General features: G+C 43.7%; 2 protein-coding genes across 3 annotated transcripts in view; one reads left to right on the top strand and one right to left on the bottom strand.

The window, feature by feature from the left end:
* LOC119486280 (integrin alpha-11-like) overlaps positions 1-23440 on the top strand; it is a 49984-nt gene that overhangs the window by 15479 nt on the left and 11065 nt on the right. The window contains exons 3-21 of one of the 2 annotated variants that reach the window (XM_037766290.1): positions 4246-4355; positions 5444-5535; positions 5669-5783; positions 5903-6030; positions 6662-6810; positions 6910-7054; positions 7297-7462; positions 8144-8214; positions 10714-10858; positions 11382-11530; positions 11973-12116; positions 12736-12939; positions 13055-13185; positions 13481-13653; positions 20349-20488; positions 20584-20694; positions 21715-21800; positions 21880-22084; positions 23302-23400. In XM_037766290.1, coding sequence (XP_037622218.1) covers positions 4246-4355; positions 5444-5535; positions 5669-5783; positions 5903-6030; positions 6662-6810; positions 6910-7054; positions 7297-7462; positions 8144-8214; positions 10714-10858; positions 11382-11530; positions 11973-12116; positions 12736-12939; positions 13055-13185; positions 13481-13653; positions 20349-20488; positions 20584-20694; positions 21715-21800; positions 21880-22084; positions 23302-23400 — 2563 coding nt within the window. Of the gene's footprint in view, positions 1-4245; positions 4356-5443; positions 5536-5668; positions 5784-5902; positions 6031-6661; positions 6811-6909; positions 7055-7296; positions 7463-8143; positions 8215-10713; positions 10859-11381; positions 11531-11972; positions 12117-12735; positions 12940-13054; positions 13186-13480; positions 13654-20348; positions 20489-20583; positions 20695-21714; positions 21801-21879; positions 22085-23301; positions 23401-23440 lie in introns of those variants that run through there. The other variant, XM_037766291.1, reaches the window with a different exon arrangement.
* LOC119486298 (E3 ubiquitin-protein ligase TRIM39-like) lies at positions 16071-18552 on the bottom strand. Its single transcript, XM_037766332.1, has 2 exons — positions 16924-18552; positions 16071-16840 (listed from the first exon to the last, which is right to left on the bottom strand). Exons 1-2 carry the CDS (start codon positions 18279-18281, stop codon positions 16480-16482), a joined length of 1719 nt encoding a protein of 572 aa, XP_037622260.1. The 5' UTR covers positions 18282-18552; the 3' UTR covers positions 16071-16479.

Raw genomic sequence — 23440 nt, 5'->3', positions numbered from 1 at the left:
AGTTAGGGTTAGGAAACGGCCGTGGTTGACGTTAACTTCACTGACTGACGAGTCACGTGACTAAAGACTAACATGACAAAATAAGTCAACGTTACTTTTAGTTTCACACGGGACACAAACAGCGGTCTCCTGGTTGAAAGTCTTGTGTTTGTTTGACCCATCCACCACCCCTTCCACCCTTAGCGGACTCTCACGCTATCAATACTACGTCACTGCTCCGACCGTCGGATAACGCCGTAAGTGGGTTTACATTGGAGATAGTTGAATGCCCGGTTCGTCACATACTGTTGCTAAAGGGCGCCTCCGTGCGTCAGTTTCCGACCACACGCCAATATTTGACACACATGGGAATGAGAATGGGTTGGTTGTTTGAGGAGTTGGGAGTGAGAACGTCCTGCCCAGTTATTCCAGTAAACCTACATGAACAGAAGAAGGCTCTCTGAACAGAATCACCTGAATGTCATCTTTCCATCGTTAATGTTGTGATATTGACATTTCAAACTACGTGTGAATTTTTCCTGTTGGAGCCACTAAAGTTAAACGTGTTGTCTGCAAATCAGATCAGCTTTATTTACAGTTAACGTGTCTCAGCGCTGAAATAGAGAATATAAATAACCCTCTGGAGAACTCTAATAAAACTAAAGTAGAACACCATGTGTGAGGATGCTGTTGTGTCTGTTAGAGGTCGACCCCGTTGACCCCTGTCGACCTCTGAGGTCAAACCTCCGGCGGTACGTGTTAACAGAGATGAGTGTTTATGTGCCCTGGCAGCCTCCACGCTGGAATCTGTGTGTGTGTGTGTGTGTGTTTGAGGTTTTCTCCTCACATCCAACCAGCGTGCCGACCGACCACGCTGCCACCGCTAAAACCAAACTGCAAGCACGGCTGAGCAGCTGTTGATTTTCTTGCATTTGCATTGGTTCATTTAGTGGTTTAGTGTCTTTTTCTCGACTCATAACTGGGCAAAGTCAAGAAAAGAGAAAGTGTAAATAATTTCCAGCAGCAGCAGTGGAGCATGAAAGCATCAAAATGTGTAAAACATCTGCAGTAATCTTCAGTGGCTGTATTTAAATGTGCACCCTCTGGACTTGTGGGACCGTGACGTGTTCACCGTCATCACATTAAATCTGCGAGGGGATGAAATGCTCTATTAGATGCACCTCAAGTGTTTTTCCATGGAGATGAATTGAAATTTTTGACCCTGTAATTCATTTCGAAGTCTTCTGAACGGTTCTTAACGGAACAGTGTGTAGCATTTAGGGGAATTTAACAGCAGGAATGGAATATGATATTCATAACTATGTTTCCATTAGTGTATAATCACCTGAAACTAAGAATGGTTGTGTTTTCGTTACCTTAGAAAGAGCCCTTCATATCTACATAGGGAGCGGGTCCTCTTCATGGAGTCCTCCATGTTGCTCCTCCATGTTTCTACAGTAGCCCAGAATGGACAAACCAAACTCTGGCTCTAGAGAGAGACTTTCACATTTTTATGTTGAGGCAGCAGCTTGAATTTGGTGGCGTTGCATGCATGGTGTCATTTCAAAATAAACTTCCAACGTAGGTTTACTTAGTTGGTTATACTTGGTTAGGTTTAGGAAAAGATTGTGGCTTGGGCTAAAATAAGTACATCTGTTACGTGAAATAGCTACGTTTGTTAAAGGAGCAATACGTAGTACTGACAGCAAGCATTTAAAATGGGTAACAGAAGTCCAAATTCAAAACATTGGAGCCATGGCCCATCAGATGTGATAGATCAATGTATTCTTATACAATGGTTCGTATGATATCTTACGAAAAAGTTATTCCTCCTTTTACATTAATTTTCCTACAAATGTCCAGCAACACACAATTTCCACTTGTTACATGCACACAGCCTTTTCAAAATAAACTTGCGTTTTCACAGGGAACAACTTGGTTAGGTTTAGGCAAGAAAACTACTTAGTTAGGTTTAGGAAAAAATTGTGGTTTGGGTTAAAATAACTCCAGAAGTGCTGTAACTTAAGTACGTAACTTACATGACAAATAAATCAACGTTCACTTCTGGTTTCACACGGGACATGAACAGCTGTCTCCTGGTGAAAGTCTGGTGTTTTTGGACCCACCCATCCACCCCGACCTCCTCCCTACACGGCCGCTCTTTATACTTTGCGGTTCACAATTACGTAGATTACATACAAATTGATTTTGTGCTGACCATCACGAAAAAAATGTGTGTCTGTGTGCATTCGTGTCTATGTACACAAATCAATACATTAAATTTCCTGACTATTGGTGCCTTCAAATGAAACTCATGAGCTTGTGTTTGCAACACGGGAAGTCGTGTACATGATATGCTTGCCGTTCAAGTGGTTAAGTCGTGAGAACACCGCTGCTAAGCAACGGTGATATTAACATTACTGTTGGTGTCTAGAAGCCACAGAGGCTAACAATTTAGCAAGCTAGTAAGCGGGTAACATAATGCAGGAAATGCAAAGAGGCAAAGGAGGAAAAAGATTAGGCTGTAATAAATATAAAAAATATAATAAAATAATATACAACTAAAATTACATTATATTAACTTATTGTGCACCGCAAAAAATTAACTTCCATGGCCTCCACCATTTCTGACAACGTCAACAAACACGTCACAACTCGTGAACTCGGAGTTTCCAGAAACTTTCCACTTACGAGGTTGTGAATACAACAAGAGGGGATGCGTTCATATGGACTCTTCTCGTGAACACGGTAAACACAACGCCGTCATTATTCATGAACTGCTGTGCGACCTGGCTGATATATGAAATATGATTCTCTTTCTTAAGGAATAATCAAGAAGAATATTCTCTCTTTTCTCAGTATTGTTCCCTCCACCTTTATCTACAAACCCACTGCAGAGTAACGCCGGTCCAACCCCGTCCAGGACTGTTTTTAGGCTCTGCAGGAGCTGCAGGAAATCAGTACTTAAGTAACAAACAGCCCAATAAAGCAGTAGCAGGAGAGGAGAGGGCAGGTATAAATGACAGCACCTGCTCAGGAAATGATCAATGATGGAGTGATGTCAGAGGGCGGGAGGCGGGTCTGTGTCTGCTGCTGCAGGATGTGGACTCTGTGGTTTGTCAGCGCTGCTCTCCGTCCGTTTGATGTGGACGGGAGACACATTAGCAGATTGAGGGTTAGCGCTCCACTATGGCATCTCCTCCGGTATGTGACTCAGACCTCTTCCCAGAACCGCCGTCCAGACCACATGTGGAGCTGTTTACTCCGGTTAACACTCATAACCGGCTCGCTGGGTGACACTGTGGCGGCAGGATCTGACCTCTGAGTTCAACAGCACCAAACTCTACACTTAATTCTCTGTGTATGGAATTAAATCTATTTATTAGGTTTCTGTCTACAACATGCACCACACCACAGTTAAATGATTACTTCACCAGAAGTCTGTGAGGATTGAAAAGTGCTCTGAAAACTTTCTCAGCTTGGATTTGTAACAGTGAATTTTAATGACTCAGAGTCTCAGTGACAGAGAAAACATCACAATGTCCACAAGAATCTGCAGCCTGTCTTCTCCATCACCCAACTGCTCAGTATGATCATAACACTCAAATATGGTTTAATCAACGTATCCTCATACAACAGTTCGTATGATATCTCACGAAAAATGTTATTCCTCCTTTTTTCGTTCGAATGTCCTGCAACACGTTTCAATTTCCACTCGTTACATGCACACAGTCTTTTCCAAATAAACTTCCGTCTTCACAGGAAACAACTTTGTTAGGTTTAGATAAGAAAACAACTTAGTTAGGTTTAGGAAAAGATGGTGGTTTGGCTTAAAATAACTTCTGGTTTCACATGGGACATGACCGCTTCTTCTTGGCTAAAGTCCTGTGTTTTTTCACCCACTCATTCACCCCGACCTCCTCACTACACTGTGTTTGCTGCTCTTTATATTTATATATGGTTCACAATTATGTGGATTACATCAGAATTGAATGATGAATTTTGTGGGATATATACAAATTACAGAGCGGATTTGCCTTAAGCCGTTGTTTGAGACGGGTCTTAAAAGTGGAATATGTCAAACACACATTCACAATAAATCTAAATTATAGATTTAACAGAATGACGGTTAAACTACCATCTGGCTGTAAGCAGGGTTTCTTAGTGTGGGTCTATCGAGGGTAAACCATCACTGTGTGTTGCTTCCTGCATCGTCTCAGCCTCAGGTGTGTGTGTGTGTGTGTGTGTGTGTGTGTGTGTTTCCAGGTTGTTGGTTGGAGCTCCCTTTGAATCCACGGGGAAGCAGCAGACTGGTGATGTGTTCAGGTGTCCGCTGGACACCAAAAACTCTGCAAACTGCACCAGACTCAACCTGGGTGAGTAAATAGGGCTGGGACAATGCACCTATCTTCTGATTCGATTCTATCACGATACTTGGGGGCCGATTTGATATGTATTGCGATTTTTAAGTAAGGCGATTCGATATTACGATTTATAGTGATTTTTCTTAACTTTTTTAACTCTAGACCATGGGGGAAAAAGTTGAATCATACACTTCATGGGACTTTTACTTTGGAAAATCTCTAAATTAATCCAGTAAAAATGTTTGATTTTCAGCATGTAAGTCAAATACATCAGTCAATGTCAGGAATTATTTATTATTTTTTTTTCCAGCAAAACAAAAATCAAAGAATAAAGACATTTCCCTCACAAATTAGTATTTTCTTTTTAATTTATAAGGGACATGTAATGTTTTATATTTCTAGTGAATATAATCTATCAATCTTATTTCCATATATGTATTTTGTATATACAGTTCCCTTGTTAATTTTGAAAACCAGACGTAGTCCCACGTGTATACTTCCTCTAACTTCTCCAAGGTGGTCGCTAGCTCTCCCGTCAGCTCCACTCTCTTTATACATCCATGGTCAGCTCCATCGGGGCCGTTTGAATGCATTTAACATAATGTCAGTATATGGGTGCTCTACAGTTGTAGCGTCGGCCCATTTGACCACGGAGATGAGAGTGACTGCCGGCTTGACCGCACATTAACGCAATACGATAACGTTTCCTGTCCTTGACAGAGTTAGCATGCAGCTTTAGCCATGATGTCTAGCTCTGCTTTACGGAACGGATATGACGTCACGTTACTCAGACTACAACAGTAAAAGTGGTAACTTCCTTCTACCTCCACATAGATTCAAATGAAGCAAATATATTGATTCTGGCATCAAAGAATTTATTTGAAAATTGTAAAAAGAAAAAATCATGATACATAGGTGAATTGATTTTTTTCCCACCCCTAGTGAGCAACATGCAGACACGTTCATCAGAGTCACAGCAGGTGTCCACGTTGAACCACATGACGAAGAATAAGAGATATCTGAGACAAACACTGAACCTCTGATGTTTACTGACTGTACTGTGACTCCACTGTGTAAAGTTTAGTGATGTTTTGAATCAGGGAAACTTTCTCTGGACAACGTGTCTGAGAGGAAAGACAAGATGAGGCTGGGGATGACGCTGACCTCCAACCCAAAAGACAACAGCTTTGTGGTGAGTCACATGACACACAGAGACCACCTCCACACCAGCTCAGCTTCACTTTAAATGACCGAAGACCTTTGTACTATCCTTAAGAGTTACCCCCGTGTCTTTTTGTCCCTGCTGTGTGTGAATGTGTCCTCAGACCTGTGGTCCTCTCTGGTCTCATGAATGTGGAAGCTCCCTGTACAGCACAGGAATCTGCTCCAGAGTCAGCCGAAACTTCAGACTGTCCCACACCATCGCACCCGCCCTGCAGAGTAATCAATACACATCCACCCATCCATTCATCTCTCTGTTCCTCCATCCAGCTATCCATCCATCCATCCATCCATTCATCATGTCCTGTATCTTGTATTGTTTATTTATTATCTTGCAGGGTGTGAGACGTTCATGGACATCGTGATCGTTCTGGATGGTTCGAACTCCATCTACCCGTGGTACGAGGTCCAGGACTTCCTCATCACCATCCTGCAGAAGTTCTACATCGGCCCAGGTCAGACGCAGGTCGGTTCATCGCTGAATGAAATCCAGTGGGATTCAATATTACACAAATAAAAAACACCCGAAAGTACATTTTTCAGGGTTTATCATTTTATATTTGTCTAAGATTCCTCAGGATGTTTTAATATAATGGATATAAATATATCAGATATCATCCACCTCTGATACGATACAGATTTTTCCCAACAATCTACAGAAGAAGAGTCTGGAGTTTCTAGTTCATGTAATTTATTGTTCAATAATGTTTTTAAATCCATACAATAAACTGTAGTTTCAGTGTCTCGTCATGATCTAAATGTTGTGTAGGAAGCTTTTCCACTCACAAATTTAAAGGAAATACTTTATATATATATATATATATGGTGAATATATCACCATCTTGGTATTTGGCCATCACCATCTGTTTTTTTTGTCCGTCACCATCTTGATTTTTGTCAGTCGACATGTGTTTTTTTTTTCAACCAGAAGTGACACAAGAGGGTAGAGCTAAGTACAACTGAACACTGATGACATTTTTAGGTGACCAAAATGTTATTATTAACTTTGATGATGTGAAAACACACTGTGAAAGGGTGAGAACTTCAGGTGCAGGGTTTTGAGGTCTGGACTGAGCTGTGGTGTGTTTTGGCTGCAGGTGGGTGTGGTCCAGTACGGCTCCACGGTGGTCCATGAGTTCGGTCTGGGTGAGTACCAGACGGTGGAGGAGGTGGTGGACGCCGCCAGGAGCATCGACCAGCGGGGCGGCGAGGAGACGAGGACGGCACTGGGCATCAATGTGGCGCGGTACGACACATAATGATGTCTGTCGTGAATAATAAACCCCACACAGTAACCAACCGGGTTGGACTGACGGACTGTCTGTTGCTTTTCTTTGCTGTGCAGGTCGGAGGCGTTCAAGCGCGGCGGTCGGCCCGGCGCTCAGAAGGTGATGATCGTGATCACAGACGGAGAGTCTCATGACAGTCCACATCTGCTGCAGGCCGTCGCCGACAGCGAGAGAGACAACGTCACCATGTACGCCATCGCTGTGAGTCCGTCCCTCTTTCCCTTCAAACCTAGTAATACCCTGCTGACTTTCTGTCTGACTTCCTGCCTGACTTCCTGTCTGACTTCCTGTCTGGTCCTGATTCAGCTTTCTGTTCCTGAGAACTTGGACTTCCTTCTTCTTTCCCATTTTTCTCCGAGCACTTGCATCAAAACCACCTTGAGGTTTTCTGTCTCTGAACTTTAAAAACCGCGTCCTGAGTGTTTCCTCTGCGTCTCATCCAGGTTCTGGGTTATTACAACCGTCGGGGAATCAACCCCGAAGCCTTTCTGAAGGAAATCAAGTTCATTGCTAGCGACCCGGATGAGAAGCACTTCTTTAACGTGTCAGATGAGTCGGCGCTGAAGGACATCGTGGACGCGTTGGGAGAGAGGATTTTCTCTCTGGAAGGTCAGCTGACCCTCAGCCTGTTAAATCTTTGTTGATTGGTTGAATGTCTGAAGCTGCTTTTAGTGATTTTGAAATCAGGTCTTTATGGCTAAAGAGTTACCAGTTAGCTGTAACACGAGTTATATTATCAATGCATCAAATGTATACTGTAATGTTAAGGGGTGTCTTTCAGCTGATTGTTTTGGTTTTACGACCCACAACTTTACTGTTTCAGTTCTGTCTTTAGGGTTCTCATCAACCTTGTTTCCAGCAGCAGCACTCGTTCTCATTCCCAACACGTCACATACAGACGCTGGGTCAGGACTACTTGGCGTCACTTTTTAACGCACTGTGTAGCCCTACGCGTCAAACTATGGCGCACCACTACGGTCGCAGTGGTTAAGGTTGTGAATTCAAACAAAACTTAGTTATGTTTAGTAAAACATCGTTGTTTGGGTTAAAATAAGTACATTTACACTTACGTACTTAAGTCACGCCGCGTATGTAAGTTACATAACAAAAGTGCGATAAAATAAGTCAACGTTAACTTTTGGTTTCACACGGGACACCAACAGCGGTCTCCTGGGTGAAAGTTCTGTGTTCGTTTGACCCATCCATCCACCCATCCCAGTGAAATCGCTTGAATAAAGGCATAGAAAGCTTTATAATAGGATAATGATGTCTGTGTTTGTGTTTCTGCAGGAACCAGCAGTCAGGGTCGAGGGTTTGGTCTGCAGATGGCTCAGGCTGGTTTCTCCTCACATTTAGTCAAAGTGAGTAGCTCACGTTCACATTTACAGTCCTCTATTAGTTCAGTTTATGCTCCTGAAATCTGAATTTTACATCTAAGAGATTGTGTTGATGTCAATAAAGTGATCTTTCTAACTCACTGTTTCTGATTTGACTCTTTAGAATATTAATAGACAGTGTAGTTGATTATTTTATCTTGTTTTATTTCCAAAGATCTGTCCATACTGGATAAATAATCAGTATAATTTTTCCCCAAATAATTGCTGGATATAATCCTGATCTTTACTTTGATTTGTAGGAATTAGGGACTTGGCAGGTTTAACTCAACATAATAATTACAGTTTTCTCCAGTGAAGCGAATCATGATCCAATAAAATCAGCCGTCGACGGGAGCAGAGTTGTGTATTTTAATGATTTTAATTCCAACCGAAACAAAAGATCAAACTCCCAACTGTTGGTATCAGTGTCCTCCTCAGACATTAAGCATCGGTTTGGTTCTGGTCCTGACACAAGTCTGAAGCTGCAGAATAAGAAGCTTCTGGAAATATTTCTGTTGTTTCTCGTCCAGGGAAAATCGTATTCTGCTGGATTCAAACGTCAGGGAGTGAAACTGGTGTCGTGGAAACTTTCTATGTGTAACACAGAGCAGATGGTTTTCCTGAACGCAACGCTGCCAACGAAACACACACACACACACACATTAATACATGCAGGAACACATGGGAACAGCTAGACTTTAACCCCCACACACACGCAGATACACTTGCATTCAGTATTAATGATGCACACTATCACATACACAGACAAATATGCAAAGTGTTTCCTGCTCTTAAAAGGTAAAAATGTGAAATCAGGTTGCAGTCAGACTGATGTGGAAAACAGATGACACAGAATCATCTCTGACCGAGTCATCGTGCAGGAAAACCAGCCTCCTCTCCCTCCTACAGGGTTGCTACAGCAGCCTTGAGACATTTAACAGTGAACCTGCAGATCCAGAAGTCAGTCCATGTGCAGCTCAGATCCTGCAGGCGGGATGCTTTGTGGCGCCGCCGTCGCCAAGGATTCGGTCATTCACTGTGATCCTTGACTCACTGGCCCGTAGAGACTATGACTCAACGCTTTAATAACTTTCATATCTGGACTTTACGAGCGCCACAGTTCATCTGGGCGTGCGACCGACTGCACACACGTGTTGTGAGACGTTTAAGGACGTCCAGTTTCTGTGAAAGATAAACCAACAGCAGCTTCTGATCAGAGATCAGATTCAATGCTTCAGTGCTGAGACTACTTTCAATCATGAGACTGATCTTTTATGCATTTTAGATAGATTTATGTATTTACCAATCATTAAAATACACATAATACTGCTCCGCCTGAAGACAGTTATCACATATGTTTTCAAAACTGTCGAGGATTAAATTATACAATAAAACGACAGGTTTATTTCCATTGTGATCCGTTAATAGTGGTTGCAACACATTCTCTCTCCCAACTCGTATGCAAACTGTGCCTGTGCTGACTAGTGACTCGCGGAACTGATGATACCGACGAGTCACGTGACAGAATAAGTCATCTTTTTAGTTTCACATGGGACACAAACAGCGGTGTCCTGGTTGAAAGTATTGTGTTTGTTTGACCTCTCCTCCCTCCCTCCCGCCCTGAACGGGCTTTGCTTCGACCGTCGAATAACGCTGCGGGTGGGTTTATATTGGAGTTAGATGAAATCCCGGTTCGTCACATACTGTTGCTAAAGGGTGCCTCCTTGCGCCGGTTTCTGATGCCGATGGGCGCTGACCAAACGGTGGTATTTGACGAGTTGAGAGTGAGAACAGGTTGGGTGGTGGGGCAAGATGCCAAGTCTGACAAGACCGACAGGTGCAAATAGGCTACAATATCCATCCAATCACATAAAAGAAACAACATGAAAGGACATAAAGGGATAATGTACAGCAAGCCGTTCATTGTTGTGAAAGAAACCCCGACAGGGCGATACTGCACCCCGACGCGAAGGCCTGAAGGGTATTCTTACACAACAATGACCTGCTAGCTGTACATTATCCCGCTTATTACACGGCTACTTACTGAAGAAATCAATATTTTGACACAAAAAACGGTCCGCCAGAGTCCGACATCAGGACTGCGCCCATAACAACGGTCTGTTATAAAGAAATAACAGACTGCAGAACGCCGTGATTAACCAAATATTCAACAAAGCCGTGTAATAAATTCTGATAATAGAGTGACCTCAGAGCGTTTGAGTTCAGCTCTCACATGGTCAAGTGTACTCAGGAACGGTGTAGCTGGAACATTTCTGCGTCCTGTTACTTGAGCTGCACGATGGGAAAAACAGTTCCAGTCAACAGATGTGAAAATAGTATCACTGATGGATTCATTCAATGATGAACACATGAACACTTCCAGGTTTTACTGGGATGTCATCCTGCTCTTTGAGTTCTTCTCATGTCATATAAATGCGGTACCTCATCATGCGTACTGTGTTAAAACCCACGTTCTCCTTTCAGGATGGCATTCTGCTCGGGGCGGTGGGCGCCTACGACTGGAACGGTGCCGTGCTGAAAGAGACTAAACACGGCAAAGTCGTTCCACCGAAATCCTCCTATAAGGACGAGTTTCCAGACGAGCTGAAGAACCATGGAGCCTATCTGGGTAATGAACCTGTACTGTACTCTATTCTTATATTTGTATCTCTGGTCTTTGCGTTTGATGCCTGTCTAGTTGGATAGCTACTGTCTGGACAGTTCATCAAATACTGGACAAAACAAACAATATTATTAGCTTTTGGTTGACCTTTGCCGTTAACAGTAATTCAATTGAGAGGCCATACAGTCATTCAAATCAGAGAGGTTGATCCACTTGGGAGCACGAGTGTGGTTGCAAATCCAACTGTATTGCGCCCAAAAGATTTTTATATTTCTTTTGTGCAGTACAAGTGGGAACTTGTCACAGCCACAGGGATGGTTGGAGGGGTGACCAGAATGAGTTGGGTTCATCTTTTGCAGACCACGAATATTCTTATTAGTTGTCAAGACAGCTAGTGGCCAAAATGTTGGACACACAGTTTGACATACTGACCTCCATCACCATCTTTGTTTTGTGTTAACAAGGAAACGAAATAATAAAAAACATCTTGACTCCTGTTGGTCCGTTTCTGTGTCTTTCCTGGGTTCAGGTTACTCGGTGGGTTCACTCATTTCGTCTCGCGGCTCTCAGCTCTACATGGCCGGAGCTCCGAGGTTCAACCACACCGGGAAGGTCATCGTCTTCACCCTGAAGAACAACGGAAACCTGACCATCCTGCAGGCGCTGCTGGGAGAGCAGGTCACTAACACACACACACACATAGAAGCATGAAGATGTTACTCCTGCATGTATCAACACATGTGGGACACATCACATGGCTGTCTCCATGATGACCCCGACCATTGACCCTAACAACGGGATCTCAGCAAAACCAGGACCAACTGATCTGATGAGACTACTTCACATTAAAGCTGATTTTCCCAGGAGACTCCCGTTTTTCATTGCCCTCTCCCAGTTTCCCCCCGGGTCACAATTCTCCCGTATTTCTCCCGATTTCTGGCAAATTTTCACACTTTTTTTTCCTTTTCGTTATCTTAGCCTGTTTCTGGCACTGAACAGTGTCTATAACCTCGACTGTTTCCACTCAGACAACAACACAGCTACACCAAATGTCGTTTCCCGGCGGAAGAGAACAGTCCATTGTTGTTTTTTTGTCACATTTTGTTTTCTTCTTTTCCAGATCGGCTCGTATTTCGGCAGTGAGTTGTTATCGATGGACGTAGACGGCGACGAACACACGGACATACTGGTAGTAGCAGCACCCATGTTCTACAGCCAGGGCTGGGAGAGAGGGAAGGTCTACATCTACGCCGTCACACCACAGGTAAATACTGTATATACCGCATGTACTACCACAAGGTTGATGTTCACAGTGTGTTCGGCTGTTCAGAGCCTCCAAAGGCTTCACTCTCATTGGCTGGCTTCAAAATGTACCTTAAAGGAAGATTTGTCAAGTATTTAATGTGCTGACTTGACTATGACTTGCCCCAAACTGCATGTGATTATCATAAAGTGGGCATGTCTGTAAAGGGGAGACTCGTGGGTACCCATAGAACCCATTTTCATTCACATATCTGGAGGTCAGAGGTCAAGGGACCCCTTTGAAAATGGCCATGACAGTTTTTCCTCGCCAAATATTTTGCACAAGTTTGGAGTGTTATTTAACCTCCTTCATGATAAGCTAGTTTGACATGGTTGATACCAATGTATTCATTAGGTTTTATAGTTTCATGTGATACCAGTAGCTAGCTATAAAACTGAGCCTGGTGCAACCTAAAAATTGCAAGTTGCGTAAATGCTTTAAAGAAATTAGTGGCATTTAACAACTTTGCGCTAAAGCGTTACTATCACGTTAACTTTGACAGCCCTAAACAAAATACAACTGTGTTTGGACAGAACACTGCAGCACGCTGGTAAAACTAAACTAAACGTTCTACCACCAGACATCATTCGTCCTGCAGGGGGCGCTGGAGGTTTCCGACCACGCTCAGAACTCCCGGCTGGGTTCGGCGTTGGCCCAGATACCCGACATGAACGGGGACGGGTTCAGGGAGTTGGTGGTGGGAGCGCCGCTGGAGGACGACCACCAGGGAGCGGTCTACGTATTTTACGGCCAGGACAAAACCCTCCAACACCGGTACAGACAGGTAACAGAAGCTGAACCAGTTCAGCCAATAGAAGCAATCTGAGCAGGAAACATAAATAATCACTGTTATGACTCTCTCTCTCTCTCTCTCTCTCTCTCTCTCTCTCTCTCTCCAGCGTCTGTCTGCAGCTGGTTTTTCTGCAGGTCTGCAGTATTTCGGTCAAAGTCTTCACGGTGTTCTGGACGTCAATGCAGACGGGCTCGTTGACCTCACTGTGGGAGCACTGGGAGCTGCTGTCATCATCTGGTCAGACCATCACATATAGATATGCAGTATTATGTTTCCTCTACCACTCTGGTGATGACTGACATATAATTTATATAAAAAACGAACCGTGGGCTTGTTGAAACGTTGCACCACCAAACCACTCCATGCCTAATTTCCCTAACAAAACCAAGTCTTAACCCCTAAAATGTAGTGGTTTACCTTAAGGGGGGCAGTTTTAGTCCTTAAACGGTAACTGACTCTCCACAATGGAAGTAATATAAGTGACCAAACACAGACAAACACAACCTGATGATGGCGTGCTTCCTCCCTCCAGGTCTCGTGGTGTGGTGCGGATTCAGGCCAAGCTGACCTTTGAACCGGAGAAGGTCAACATCTTTAACAAAGACTGTCGGCGAGGAGGGAAGGAGGTCACCTGCATGTCTGTCACCGTCTGTCTGAGTCTGGAGTCCAGGACAAAGACCAGGACAAAGACCAGGACGGATGTTGGTAGGTGGGAGGCACACATTATCACAGTAACTACAGATTCAAACAAGTCAAGCAGGGATGAGATCAACAGTAAGCTTGTTAGACGCCTGCTGGTACATTGTTCTCTAGCTTCCTTGGGAATGCCAAAATGGACTCCATTGTGTCCTGGTGCCGACCTTTGATGAGGAAAGCATTACACAAATGTACCACAGATTAAAACATCAGTAAACAAGTGTCAAAGCAGACCAGCGTTGTTAGAAAACTGAACTCAGATCAGGAACCGAGCGTGAAGGAAGGAGGCACAAAGTTCACAGTGACAACACTAATCTGTGTTTTAGAGTGTGTTTACTCATTTTGATACGTTTCATCATGAGATCATGTTGGACTTGATTTCACTTGGCCAGTCGCTCCAGCAGTCCCTCCTAAACATAGCAACTAATGCTAATGTGCCTTTGAGCAGGTTGCACAGACTGTATAGAAGTGGACGTAGTCACCGTGACGTCACCCATTGGATTGTGGACTACAGTCTTGGAGCCTCGAGTTCTGCATTTTGGCCGTCAACACGTTGGTTTTTGGCTGTCGCCATCTTGGCTTTGTGCCGTCACCATCTTGGCTTTGGGCTGTCGCCATGTTGGTTTTTGGCCGTCACCATCTTGGTTCTTTCCCGTCGCCATCTTGTTTTTTTTGCAACCAGAAGTGACACGAGAGGGTTGAACCCAGTACAACTGAATGCTGAATTTTCAGGTGAAATGTTAACAATGAAGTGAGCTAATTACAACCAAACGCTGAAAATGTTATAATTAACTTTGATGAAGTGAAAACACACTGTGAAAGGGTTAAAGTTCTAAGACGAAAACACGGACAACTCCAAGACCGGACAACGCCGTGGTAGCAACCTGTCAATCACAAGGTAGCCCCGCCATAAAGCATACCGTGTAAACAAACACAAGATTGTCAACCAGAAGACCTCTGTTCGTGTCCAGTGTGAAGCTAAAAGTAAAGTTGATTTATTTTGTCACGTGACTCGTCGATATAGTCAGCCCTGTGAGTTGTTCCTCAGTGAAGTTAATGTCAACCACCACCGTTTCCTATCCCTAACTAAGTGGTTGTGCTGCCTAAACCTAACTTCCTGTGAAAACGGAAGTTTATTTTGAAAGGACAAGGCGACCAAAAGTAACGCTAGAGGGGTACCCCGTGCGTTGGTCTCTGATGCCGAGGGGCACTGACCCGGAGGTCGCCCACTGGCAGGTGGTGGTTGTAGCCCACAGCCTTCTTAAATGAGTTGAAGTGAATGTTGAAGCTCGTCTGTATGAATGAAGTTGAATTCTACAGATTCAAACAGCTGTCCGGTATCCCATCTGTGTGGACATTTTAACTAGACTCACCCAGATGTTCGGTATTTCTACCGTCTGTGTGTGGAAAGTCTTGTCGTGGTCTTTTCCTCGCAGCAGAGATTCCCCACAGTGCTTTGTGTTGTCGTGTCTCTGTGTAATTGGCTGCAGATGTGCGGGCCGGCTGCATGGAAACCTCGCTATAACGAGCTAACGCCGGCCAGCCGCCGTTAAACTGCGTCACTCCTCCATCACTTCATACCTTCATACCTTCCTCTCTACTTTCTTTCTCCTCATCTTCCCCCTGATCATCTGGACCGGATTAGACACACATATAGAGATGCATGCATGCACACACGCCAATACGGCCACATGGTATCAAACGATCACGCTCCAGTGGACAGATAGAGGACAGGAGCCATGGTTGACGAAACCTGAGAGTTTATTTATTTCAGTGCAGACGTGGCGTTTCTATCATGAACTGAGCTGGACTGAAGCAGCTTACCTCAGCTCTCTGTGTGCTCATAAATCAAAAGTTCAGTTGTTAAACAGATGAGAAGGAGCTCTGCAGCTACACTCGGCATCCAACAACTAATAAGGAGCAGGAAATGCTCCACTTTATTAATCAGTCACAAAGAAGAAGAAGAAGTTATTACTCTGTTTAAAATGTAATTAGGAACACAACGTATTACATTACCTTTGCAGTATATTTGGTCCTTTGTGTGCATTGTATTTGGACTTAAACAGCTTAATTAATAGTTTATCTGTTAACCCCTTAAAACTCTGGCGTGCCCAGCCGCTATTCTGTCTTTCAGAGGTTGTTGCAGGCTGAATTTTAAAGCTAGAGTGAAGATACTAGTATCATATGAAACTAAAAAACCTAATGAATCCATTGGTACCAACCATGTCATACTAGCTTGTCACAAAGGAGGTTAAATAACACTCCAGTGTCCAGTTTTACTGGGGACTAGCACAGAAACTCTTCAGCCCCTATATATATATATATATATATATATATATATACTGCATATATATATATATATATATATACAGTATATATTACATTTTAAAGTTACAACCTCAGATCAAAAACAAAAGCACCACCAGTTTCTGCTTCATGAGACACTTTAATTTTCCAGTTGAAGCTTTAATCTCATTTCTAATAAAGAATTACAGTGAACATATGATGTGAAATAAAATCTCTTTAACACTTTACATGAATAAACAAATCAATGTTTGAACCTGCTGTTCAAATACACAGAAACTTCACATTAAAGATATAATCAATAATCTCGCTCTCTGAAGCTCTGTACGTGTTGCAACCTAGAAATATTTTATAATTTACATTTTATTGACCTAGAATAGATTTAAGTTATCTAAGAAGAAATATACACTACACTACACTATTATCTGGTTTATGTTATTATCACGAGGTCAAAGTTCAGAGTGATGTGATGTCATCAGTCAGCGCAATGTTATTATTGAAAAGGTCAAAGTTCAGGCTGTGATGAGGTCATCAGTCAGCGCAGTAGCGATTAGGGAACGTGCTTGATGTTTTACATATGTGTGCGAGCGGTTCTGATTGCTTCGTGTAAAAGATAACTTCAACAGAACTGGGAAGAATAAAAGTTGCCAAAAGGAAGACGGAGTCATATGTCTTTAAGGGTGCAACATACGCCGCTGTTTCCTGTTGAAGGCAGTGGTGTCGGTCATCATCATCATCATCATCATCACCATCACCATCATCATCACCATCATCATCATCATCATCACCATCATCATCATCATCATCATCATCACCATCATCATCATCATCACCATCATCATCATCATCATCACCATCATCATCATCATCATCATCATCACCATCACCATCATCATCATCATCATCACCATCATCATCATCATCATCATCATCATCATCTATTTCTGTTGTCCTATAGTCACAGAGACCTTCACTGGTAAAACCTTCAGTGGGAGATCAACCCAAGTGTTAATGTATGGAAACATCCTCTCAGTGAAAGTGTGTTTGAAGGTGTGTATGTGTGTGTTAGTATCAGGATCAGAGAACGACAGCTTTCCTTTGTTCCAGTCCAGATTCACTCTGATCCTCTGGAACTTCTTCTGCACTACGAGATCAGTGGATGGACGTGATGGGGAGAATGCTTTGTATTTACCATTATTGAACCTTATTCTCCATAATCCAGACTCTATGTCTCCCTTCCTCTGGACAGACTCTGCTAACACACCCAGGTACCAGTATGTACTGTCTCCAACCTGGACGTCCCAGCTGTGAGTCCCTGAGTTAAAGCCCTCAGAGCCCAGGACAGAGAAGTAACCATCAAACCTCTCTGGATTATCAGGAAGCTGCTGTTTCTTTCCTCGTCTCACACTGGTCAGATCTTCAGACAGGATGAGTATTGGATGAGCAGTGTTTGGGTCCAGAATCACAGGAGTGTAGGAGACCATGTCCTTCATCTTGTTCCAGATGTTGAAGGTCAGGTTGCCCAGGTGTTTGGCCTGGTCTACCAGAGCTCCTGAGAGCAGCTGTGGATCCTCCAGCAGGGGGCGCTGCTGGACTCTTTCCACTGCAGCCTTGTAGTTGAGCAGGAATGAGACGTCTTCAGCTCTCAGCTCGTCCTCTGTGGCTCTGACTGTGTCTGAAAGAGCTGCTATCTCTCTGCTCACAGCCTCCATCTTCTCCTTCATCATCTGACTCTTCTGCTCCTCTTCCTCCCTCAGTGCAGCCATCCTGGCCTCCTCTTCCTCTCCTAGAAACTGGTGAAGCTTCTTAAACTGCTCCTTAATCTGCCTCTCTGTGTGTCGGGCCTGGACCTTCATGTGTTCTGCTGTTTGATCAAACTTCACTTTAACTTCTTCAAAAACCTTTAACTTCTTCTTTAAGGGCTCCAGAGTTTCCTGAAGTTCCTTCTTGTGTTGTCGTGCAGCTTCATCGATGGGTCTGAATCTGTGGTCGGTGTGTTTTTCTGAATCTCTGCAGATGTGACACACCGGCTGCTGATGGTCCAGACAGAAGAGTTTGAGTTTCTCAGAGTGCAGACTGCAGACAGCCTCTGAAGATCTCTGAGCTCTCTCCTGTAAGAAACTCTCACACACTTTCTTTAAATCCAAGTTAGGAGGTGGTAAGCCCTTTGAATGTCTTCTCTTACAAAGTGGACACTCTTGGACGTGTTTCTCTGTCCACCAGCTCTGCAGACAGACTTTACAGAAGCTGTGGCTACATGACAGGATGACAGGATCTTTAAAGATGTCGTGGCAGACAGAACAGCAGAGATCGTCCTCTAATCTGGAAGCCATTTAGTCTCTGAGTGAAGCTGAAAACACAGCAGGCAGACGGCTCAGCCACTCCCTGTTCCCTGAAAGTTACTTTCACTTTGAGACTTTGTTCTTGTAAAACTCTGGTTCAGTTTGTGGATTCAGCAGCTGGTTGAAGTGGTAGTATTCCAGTATTCCCAGTATTCCCTCCTGTAGATGTCCTCTCTCAGTGGAAGTGGTGGTTTTGGTCTGAAGGTGAATCTTATCGTCCGTCTCTCAGTGTGTGTGTGTGTGTGTCGTCTCAGTGAGGCAGAATAACAATCTGTTTCCTGGTTTGTCACAAGGATATTAAATGAAGGCTGAGACTCCGTCTTTGACCTCGTGGAGTTCTGACTCATGCTCAGTGTGACTGGAGCTGTGATGTTGGAGGGTTACAGCAGAGGGTGCTAGAAATAAAGGGATGGTTCCCACTCAGGTGCTCTTTGGGTGGACTTTCTATTTTTCAAATACTATGGTCTTTTATTAAAGATCTTTAAATAATTGCAGAGTTGTAATTCTCACCCATAAAGTAGGCTAGTATGACACCCTGCCTTTATTTGATACAACATGGTTTGGTATTAACCCTCTGAGACCCGACCAACATTACTGTCTTTCAGTTTTAAAGTTAGAGTGAAGATCCTGGTATCATATGAAACTAGAAAAACTAATGAATCCATCAGTACCAACCATGTCATACTAGCCTGTCACGAAGGAGGATAAATAACGCTCCAAACTTATGCTAAATTTTGGCGAGGGCATGGCCATTTTCAAAGGGGTCTCTTGACCTCTGACCTTCAGATATGTGAATGAAAATGGGTTCTATGGGTACCCACGAGTCTCCCCTTTACAGACATGCCCACTTTATGATAATCACATGCAGGTTTTTTCATGCAGTATAAATGTGTTATTTTCGCCTATTCCCAAAATGGTGTTTTTGAATATTTCTGCATACTGGGGTCCATAAACAGTCTTGAATTACATAAATTGGGTATCACTGTAAAGCTGAGACTCTTGTGGATCCAATGAGCCCAACTGTATTCATGTGTGATGATGTTAGTCCCCATAGGAGCCATTTCATTGTAGTGAAACTTGACCTCACTGTATAAAATGACCTGTGGTGACCTCTAGGATAATCACAGCCTCATGAAACTTTACAGCCACAAACTAGAGACCTAGAGCATTCAGATGATGGATGGCTTTCCTAGCTAGATGGACAATAAGGGGGTTTCTGAGCAGTTTACACAACAGAAGTGCTCGCCATCCAATCGCTGAAAAATGCGATTCTTGCAGAAATCTCCAAATGTCAAAAGTTTTTGATACCAAATCAGAGCATGGCTTTTTCTATGGTGTTCCTCAAGGTCTTGGTGACTTAATGTGGTATTTTGGAGGGATTATTGATCATTTTTTATCAATTCTCCAATGGTAAAAAATTGTTAAATTTAGCACCAAATCTGTGTAACAAATGGTATCAACCCCAAAATTGCTGCAACAACTTATGAGACATAATAGAGCATAACGATGACCATCATATACTTCTATATAAGAACCCTACACACTTTCACTATTTATTTTAATTAATTAATTATGTTTATTTCTTATTAATGACTAGAACACCTTGACTCACAGTGCTGAGCTGCATCTCAAATTAATCTTCAGGTTCCCATCTTTTAAATGATGTACACCACTTCTATGTGACATCTACTGTTGACCTGTTATCTCCCCCTGAACATCCTCTGTCCCCCTACCCCTCCAAGACAGCTGATTCGTGTTTTATTTTGCCAACTTTTCAGGAATTCCCTTAAAACTTGCCCAACATTTGGAAACATAACAAGTGCAGTTTGCACCAATGAGAACACCTGGTGACATCACTTTCTTTCATATCACCTGAAAGACCTGTAAAGTCTGTTCTCGATGTGTTTACAATATCATTGTGCTGCATACGAGCTGGATGAGACTTTGATGAGACTGGATTACTTTGCCTCCTTTAAAACCCATTTCTCCTCCTCCTCCTCCTCCTCCTCCTCCTCCTCCTCCTCATCCTTCTCATCCTCCTCCTTCTCCTCCTCCCAGCTGTTTGGTACAGTCTGGTGTTGGATGAGAGGCGTTTTCCTCCTCGAGCTGTTCTGGACGAATCAGACCGACAGCAGCCCAGGAGTCTGTTTCTGCCGGTTGGAGGTCAGAGCTGTCAACGCCTCGGCTTCTCCATCCAGGTCAGAACATCACAACCCGATCACAACCAGTATAAAACACACAAATCCTAAAAGTCAGTGTGAATCCCTAAACGCACCACCGTATCTTTGAACAGGAGACGACTGACTACGGGCGTCCCATTGCAGTTATCCTGGAGACCGGGTTGAAGAGCCCAGACGAGGGGCCGGTGTTGGACCCCGACTGGTCGAGCGTCCTGAGGGCCGAGGTGAGAGTTCATCCAGGTGATGTCACACCTGTCTCTCAGTCTGTTGTATTGAGCTCCAGAGGTAGATGTCCCGACCAGGCAGGCCTCATTTTCCTTAGATTTTTAAACCAACCACTTTGCTAAAACACCTTTTCAACCAGCCTCCTAACAATGTGATTTGATTTTGAGATTTTTTTCACTTCCTGCCACTGTGACAGGTAAGTATTTTCTTTTGTCTGCCACTTTAAAATCTCTGCGCTCAATGAAGGAATAACATTTTAGATCTGATGTCATTCAATGTTCAGTATATTTTACATAAAGAACACACATACATTTGAACACATCATGATAACGTTGTAATTTACCTTCACCCAATAGTCATTTTTACTGAGCAGAGCTTGAACGCTTCATAATTGTAACTCAATGGCACCTCCGTTAACGTCAGTAGCTCCCTTATTTAACCAAGCAGGACTGTGCTTCTAACAGCTAACGTTACTAACTCTCCTCCTGACCAATTCAACACATATTTGTTGTTCACAGTGTCGCATTATCAGGGTAAAATAGGGTGCTCAGGTTTAGTAGCGCCATGCTTTTGAACACTTTTTTTTCTCACCGCCGTGTCTCCGGTCCCAAACAAACTGGAACATGGTAAGGCGTGCACATGTGTCATTGTGCATGTGTAACTGTCAGAAAGCATCAATACAGAGGAATCGATAGTCACGGAGGCATGAGATGCTAAGGAATCTAGGAAACTAGGAACCAACTAGGAACCGGTTCTCTTTTCCCTTTTCCCTGTCTGCCAACAAATTACCCGCATTTGGCGGGTGGCGAGTGCTAATTTCAGACCCCGGTTAGGTCAAACAAACAGACTTTCACCCGGGAGACCGCTGCTGCTAAAGGAGTACCTAAAGCGTCATAGTTTGATGCGTAGGGCCTCTGACCAAGCGTTGGTATTTGACGTGTTGGGAGTGAGAATGTGTTGACATATTAAAGTGGTGCCTCATCAAAAAGAAGTGAATTAATCCTTGATTCTCGCCGTAGCTTCCCTTCTGGAACGGCTGTGAGCAGGAAGATACGTGCGTTCCTGACCTCATCCTCCACAGTCACACTGACCTCATGGATGTTCAGTGAGTGAACACACACACAAGTATTATTATAATTTATTAGAGAACCCATGCTAATTCATATTCTGTGTTTCTCCTGAAGGCAGTTCTGCAGCTCGAGGAACCGGGCCGCCTGGTCGCTCTGCAGCCACCGGGGGGCGTCAGAGGCCTCGGTGCACGTGGTGGAGAGCGGGCGGAGGAGGATGGTGGTGTTTGCTCGACTGGAGAATCAGGGAGAGAACGCGTACGGAGCCGCCATCCACATCTCCACCTCCTCCAACCTGCTCTTCTCCAGCCTCATAGTCAAGGTGATGTATAGAGCATTAAATCAGTTTCATTAGATCAGAAATAATCTGGCGTTTTCATAGAATAAACGTTTGTTCCTGTTCTCTGTCTGACTGTAAACATATACGAGTGATTCAACCTACATTCAGTTCTTTAACCCTCCTAGACCCACAATAGACCCGTTTTAGTCTTTTTTAGGAGGGGACAGGGGATCTTTAGGGGTAGATAGCAGGTCAGCAGTAGACGTCACATAGAAGTGGACCTGAAGATTAATTTCAAATGCAGCTCAGCACTGTGTTTAAAACAGCTTCTCTCCTGAGCATGTAGGCAGTAGTAGCATTATAAAATGCAAAATTTAACTGCACAACAGCTGCTAGCAGAGACAACGAGGTCAGCAACGCTTGTAACATTGAAATTAACCGCTGGTGGTCGAAGCTGATGTCGTTTGGTTTCTTCCGGAAAAGGTTTACGTGATGACGAATCAGGGAAGGACACGTCATGACTGATAAGACCCAATCCGGAATGAACGTGGGCATCTGCGTCATCGTTGTCAAACGTCTCCGTTTCTGTCTGTCCAGATTAAAACGCAACCACGGAGTTTTAAAACTAAAACGGCATCAGCAGCGTTTTCAAACGTCTCCGTTTTAGGGGCTTGAAAACGCCGAAGTAGTGTGAACGCTAAGCATAAATGTAGCAAAAGTTATGCGGTTTAAAACTGGAATGTATTAGTGTGGATGAAGACGGAGACGGGGTGCGTAGGGTGAGTGGGAGGTGTGGTAGGACGGGTCAAACAAACACAAGACTTTCCCCCAGGAGACCGCTGTTTGTGTCCCGTGAGTCAACGCCGACTTATTTTACCTTACTTTTGTTGCGTAACTTTCTTATGTCTTATTTTAATCCAAACCACAATCTTTGCCTAAACCTAACCAAGTAGTTTTGTTGCGTACGTGAACATAAAAACGAAGTAAACCTACGTTAGAAGTTTATTTTGAAAAGACACTATGTATGTAACGAGAGGAAACTGACACGCCGTCCCTGACACGTCCTAAACTGACGCTAGAGGGGTACGTAGAGCGTCATAGTCTAAACGTAGAAACACTGACCAAACGTTGGTATTTGGGAGTGAGAATGTGTTATAACAACAGCTCCAGCTGGCGCTCATGCGTTTTGTATCATTCACAATCATATGAGATGGAGAACGACTCTCTATGACTCATCAGGCTCCTCCCCTTCCCCACAGGATCAATCAGATATTCAGATTGAGTGCTCCTCCGAGGACAGACTGGCCAATCAGAGGAGCTGTAACATCAGCGCTCCGTTCATGAAGTCCTTGTCTCAGGTAGGTTCTGCGTCTATACACCTCTACTGATGTTTACCAC

This window comes from Sebastes umbrosus, chromosome 4 (assembly GCF_015220745.1).
Source record: "Sebastes umbrosus isolate fSebUmb1 chromosome 4, fSebUmb1.pri, whole genome shotgun sequence".
Classification (NCBI taxonomy): Eukaryota; Metazoa; Chordata; class Actinopteri; order Perciformes; family Sebastidae; genus Sebastes; species Sebastes umbrosus.
Note: the sequence above shows the minus strand (reverse complement) of the source record. Positions and strands in the feature narration are given on the sequence as shown.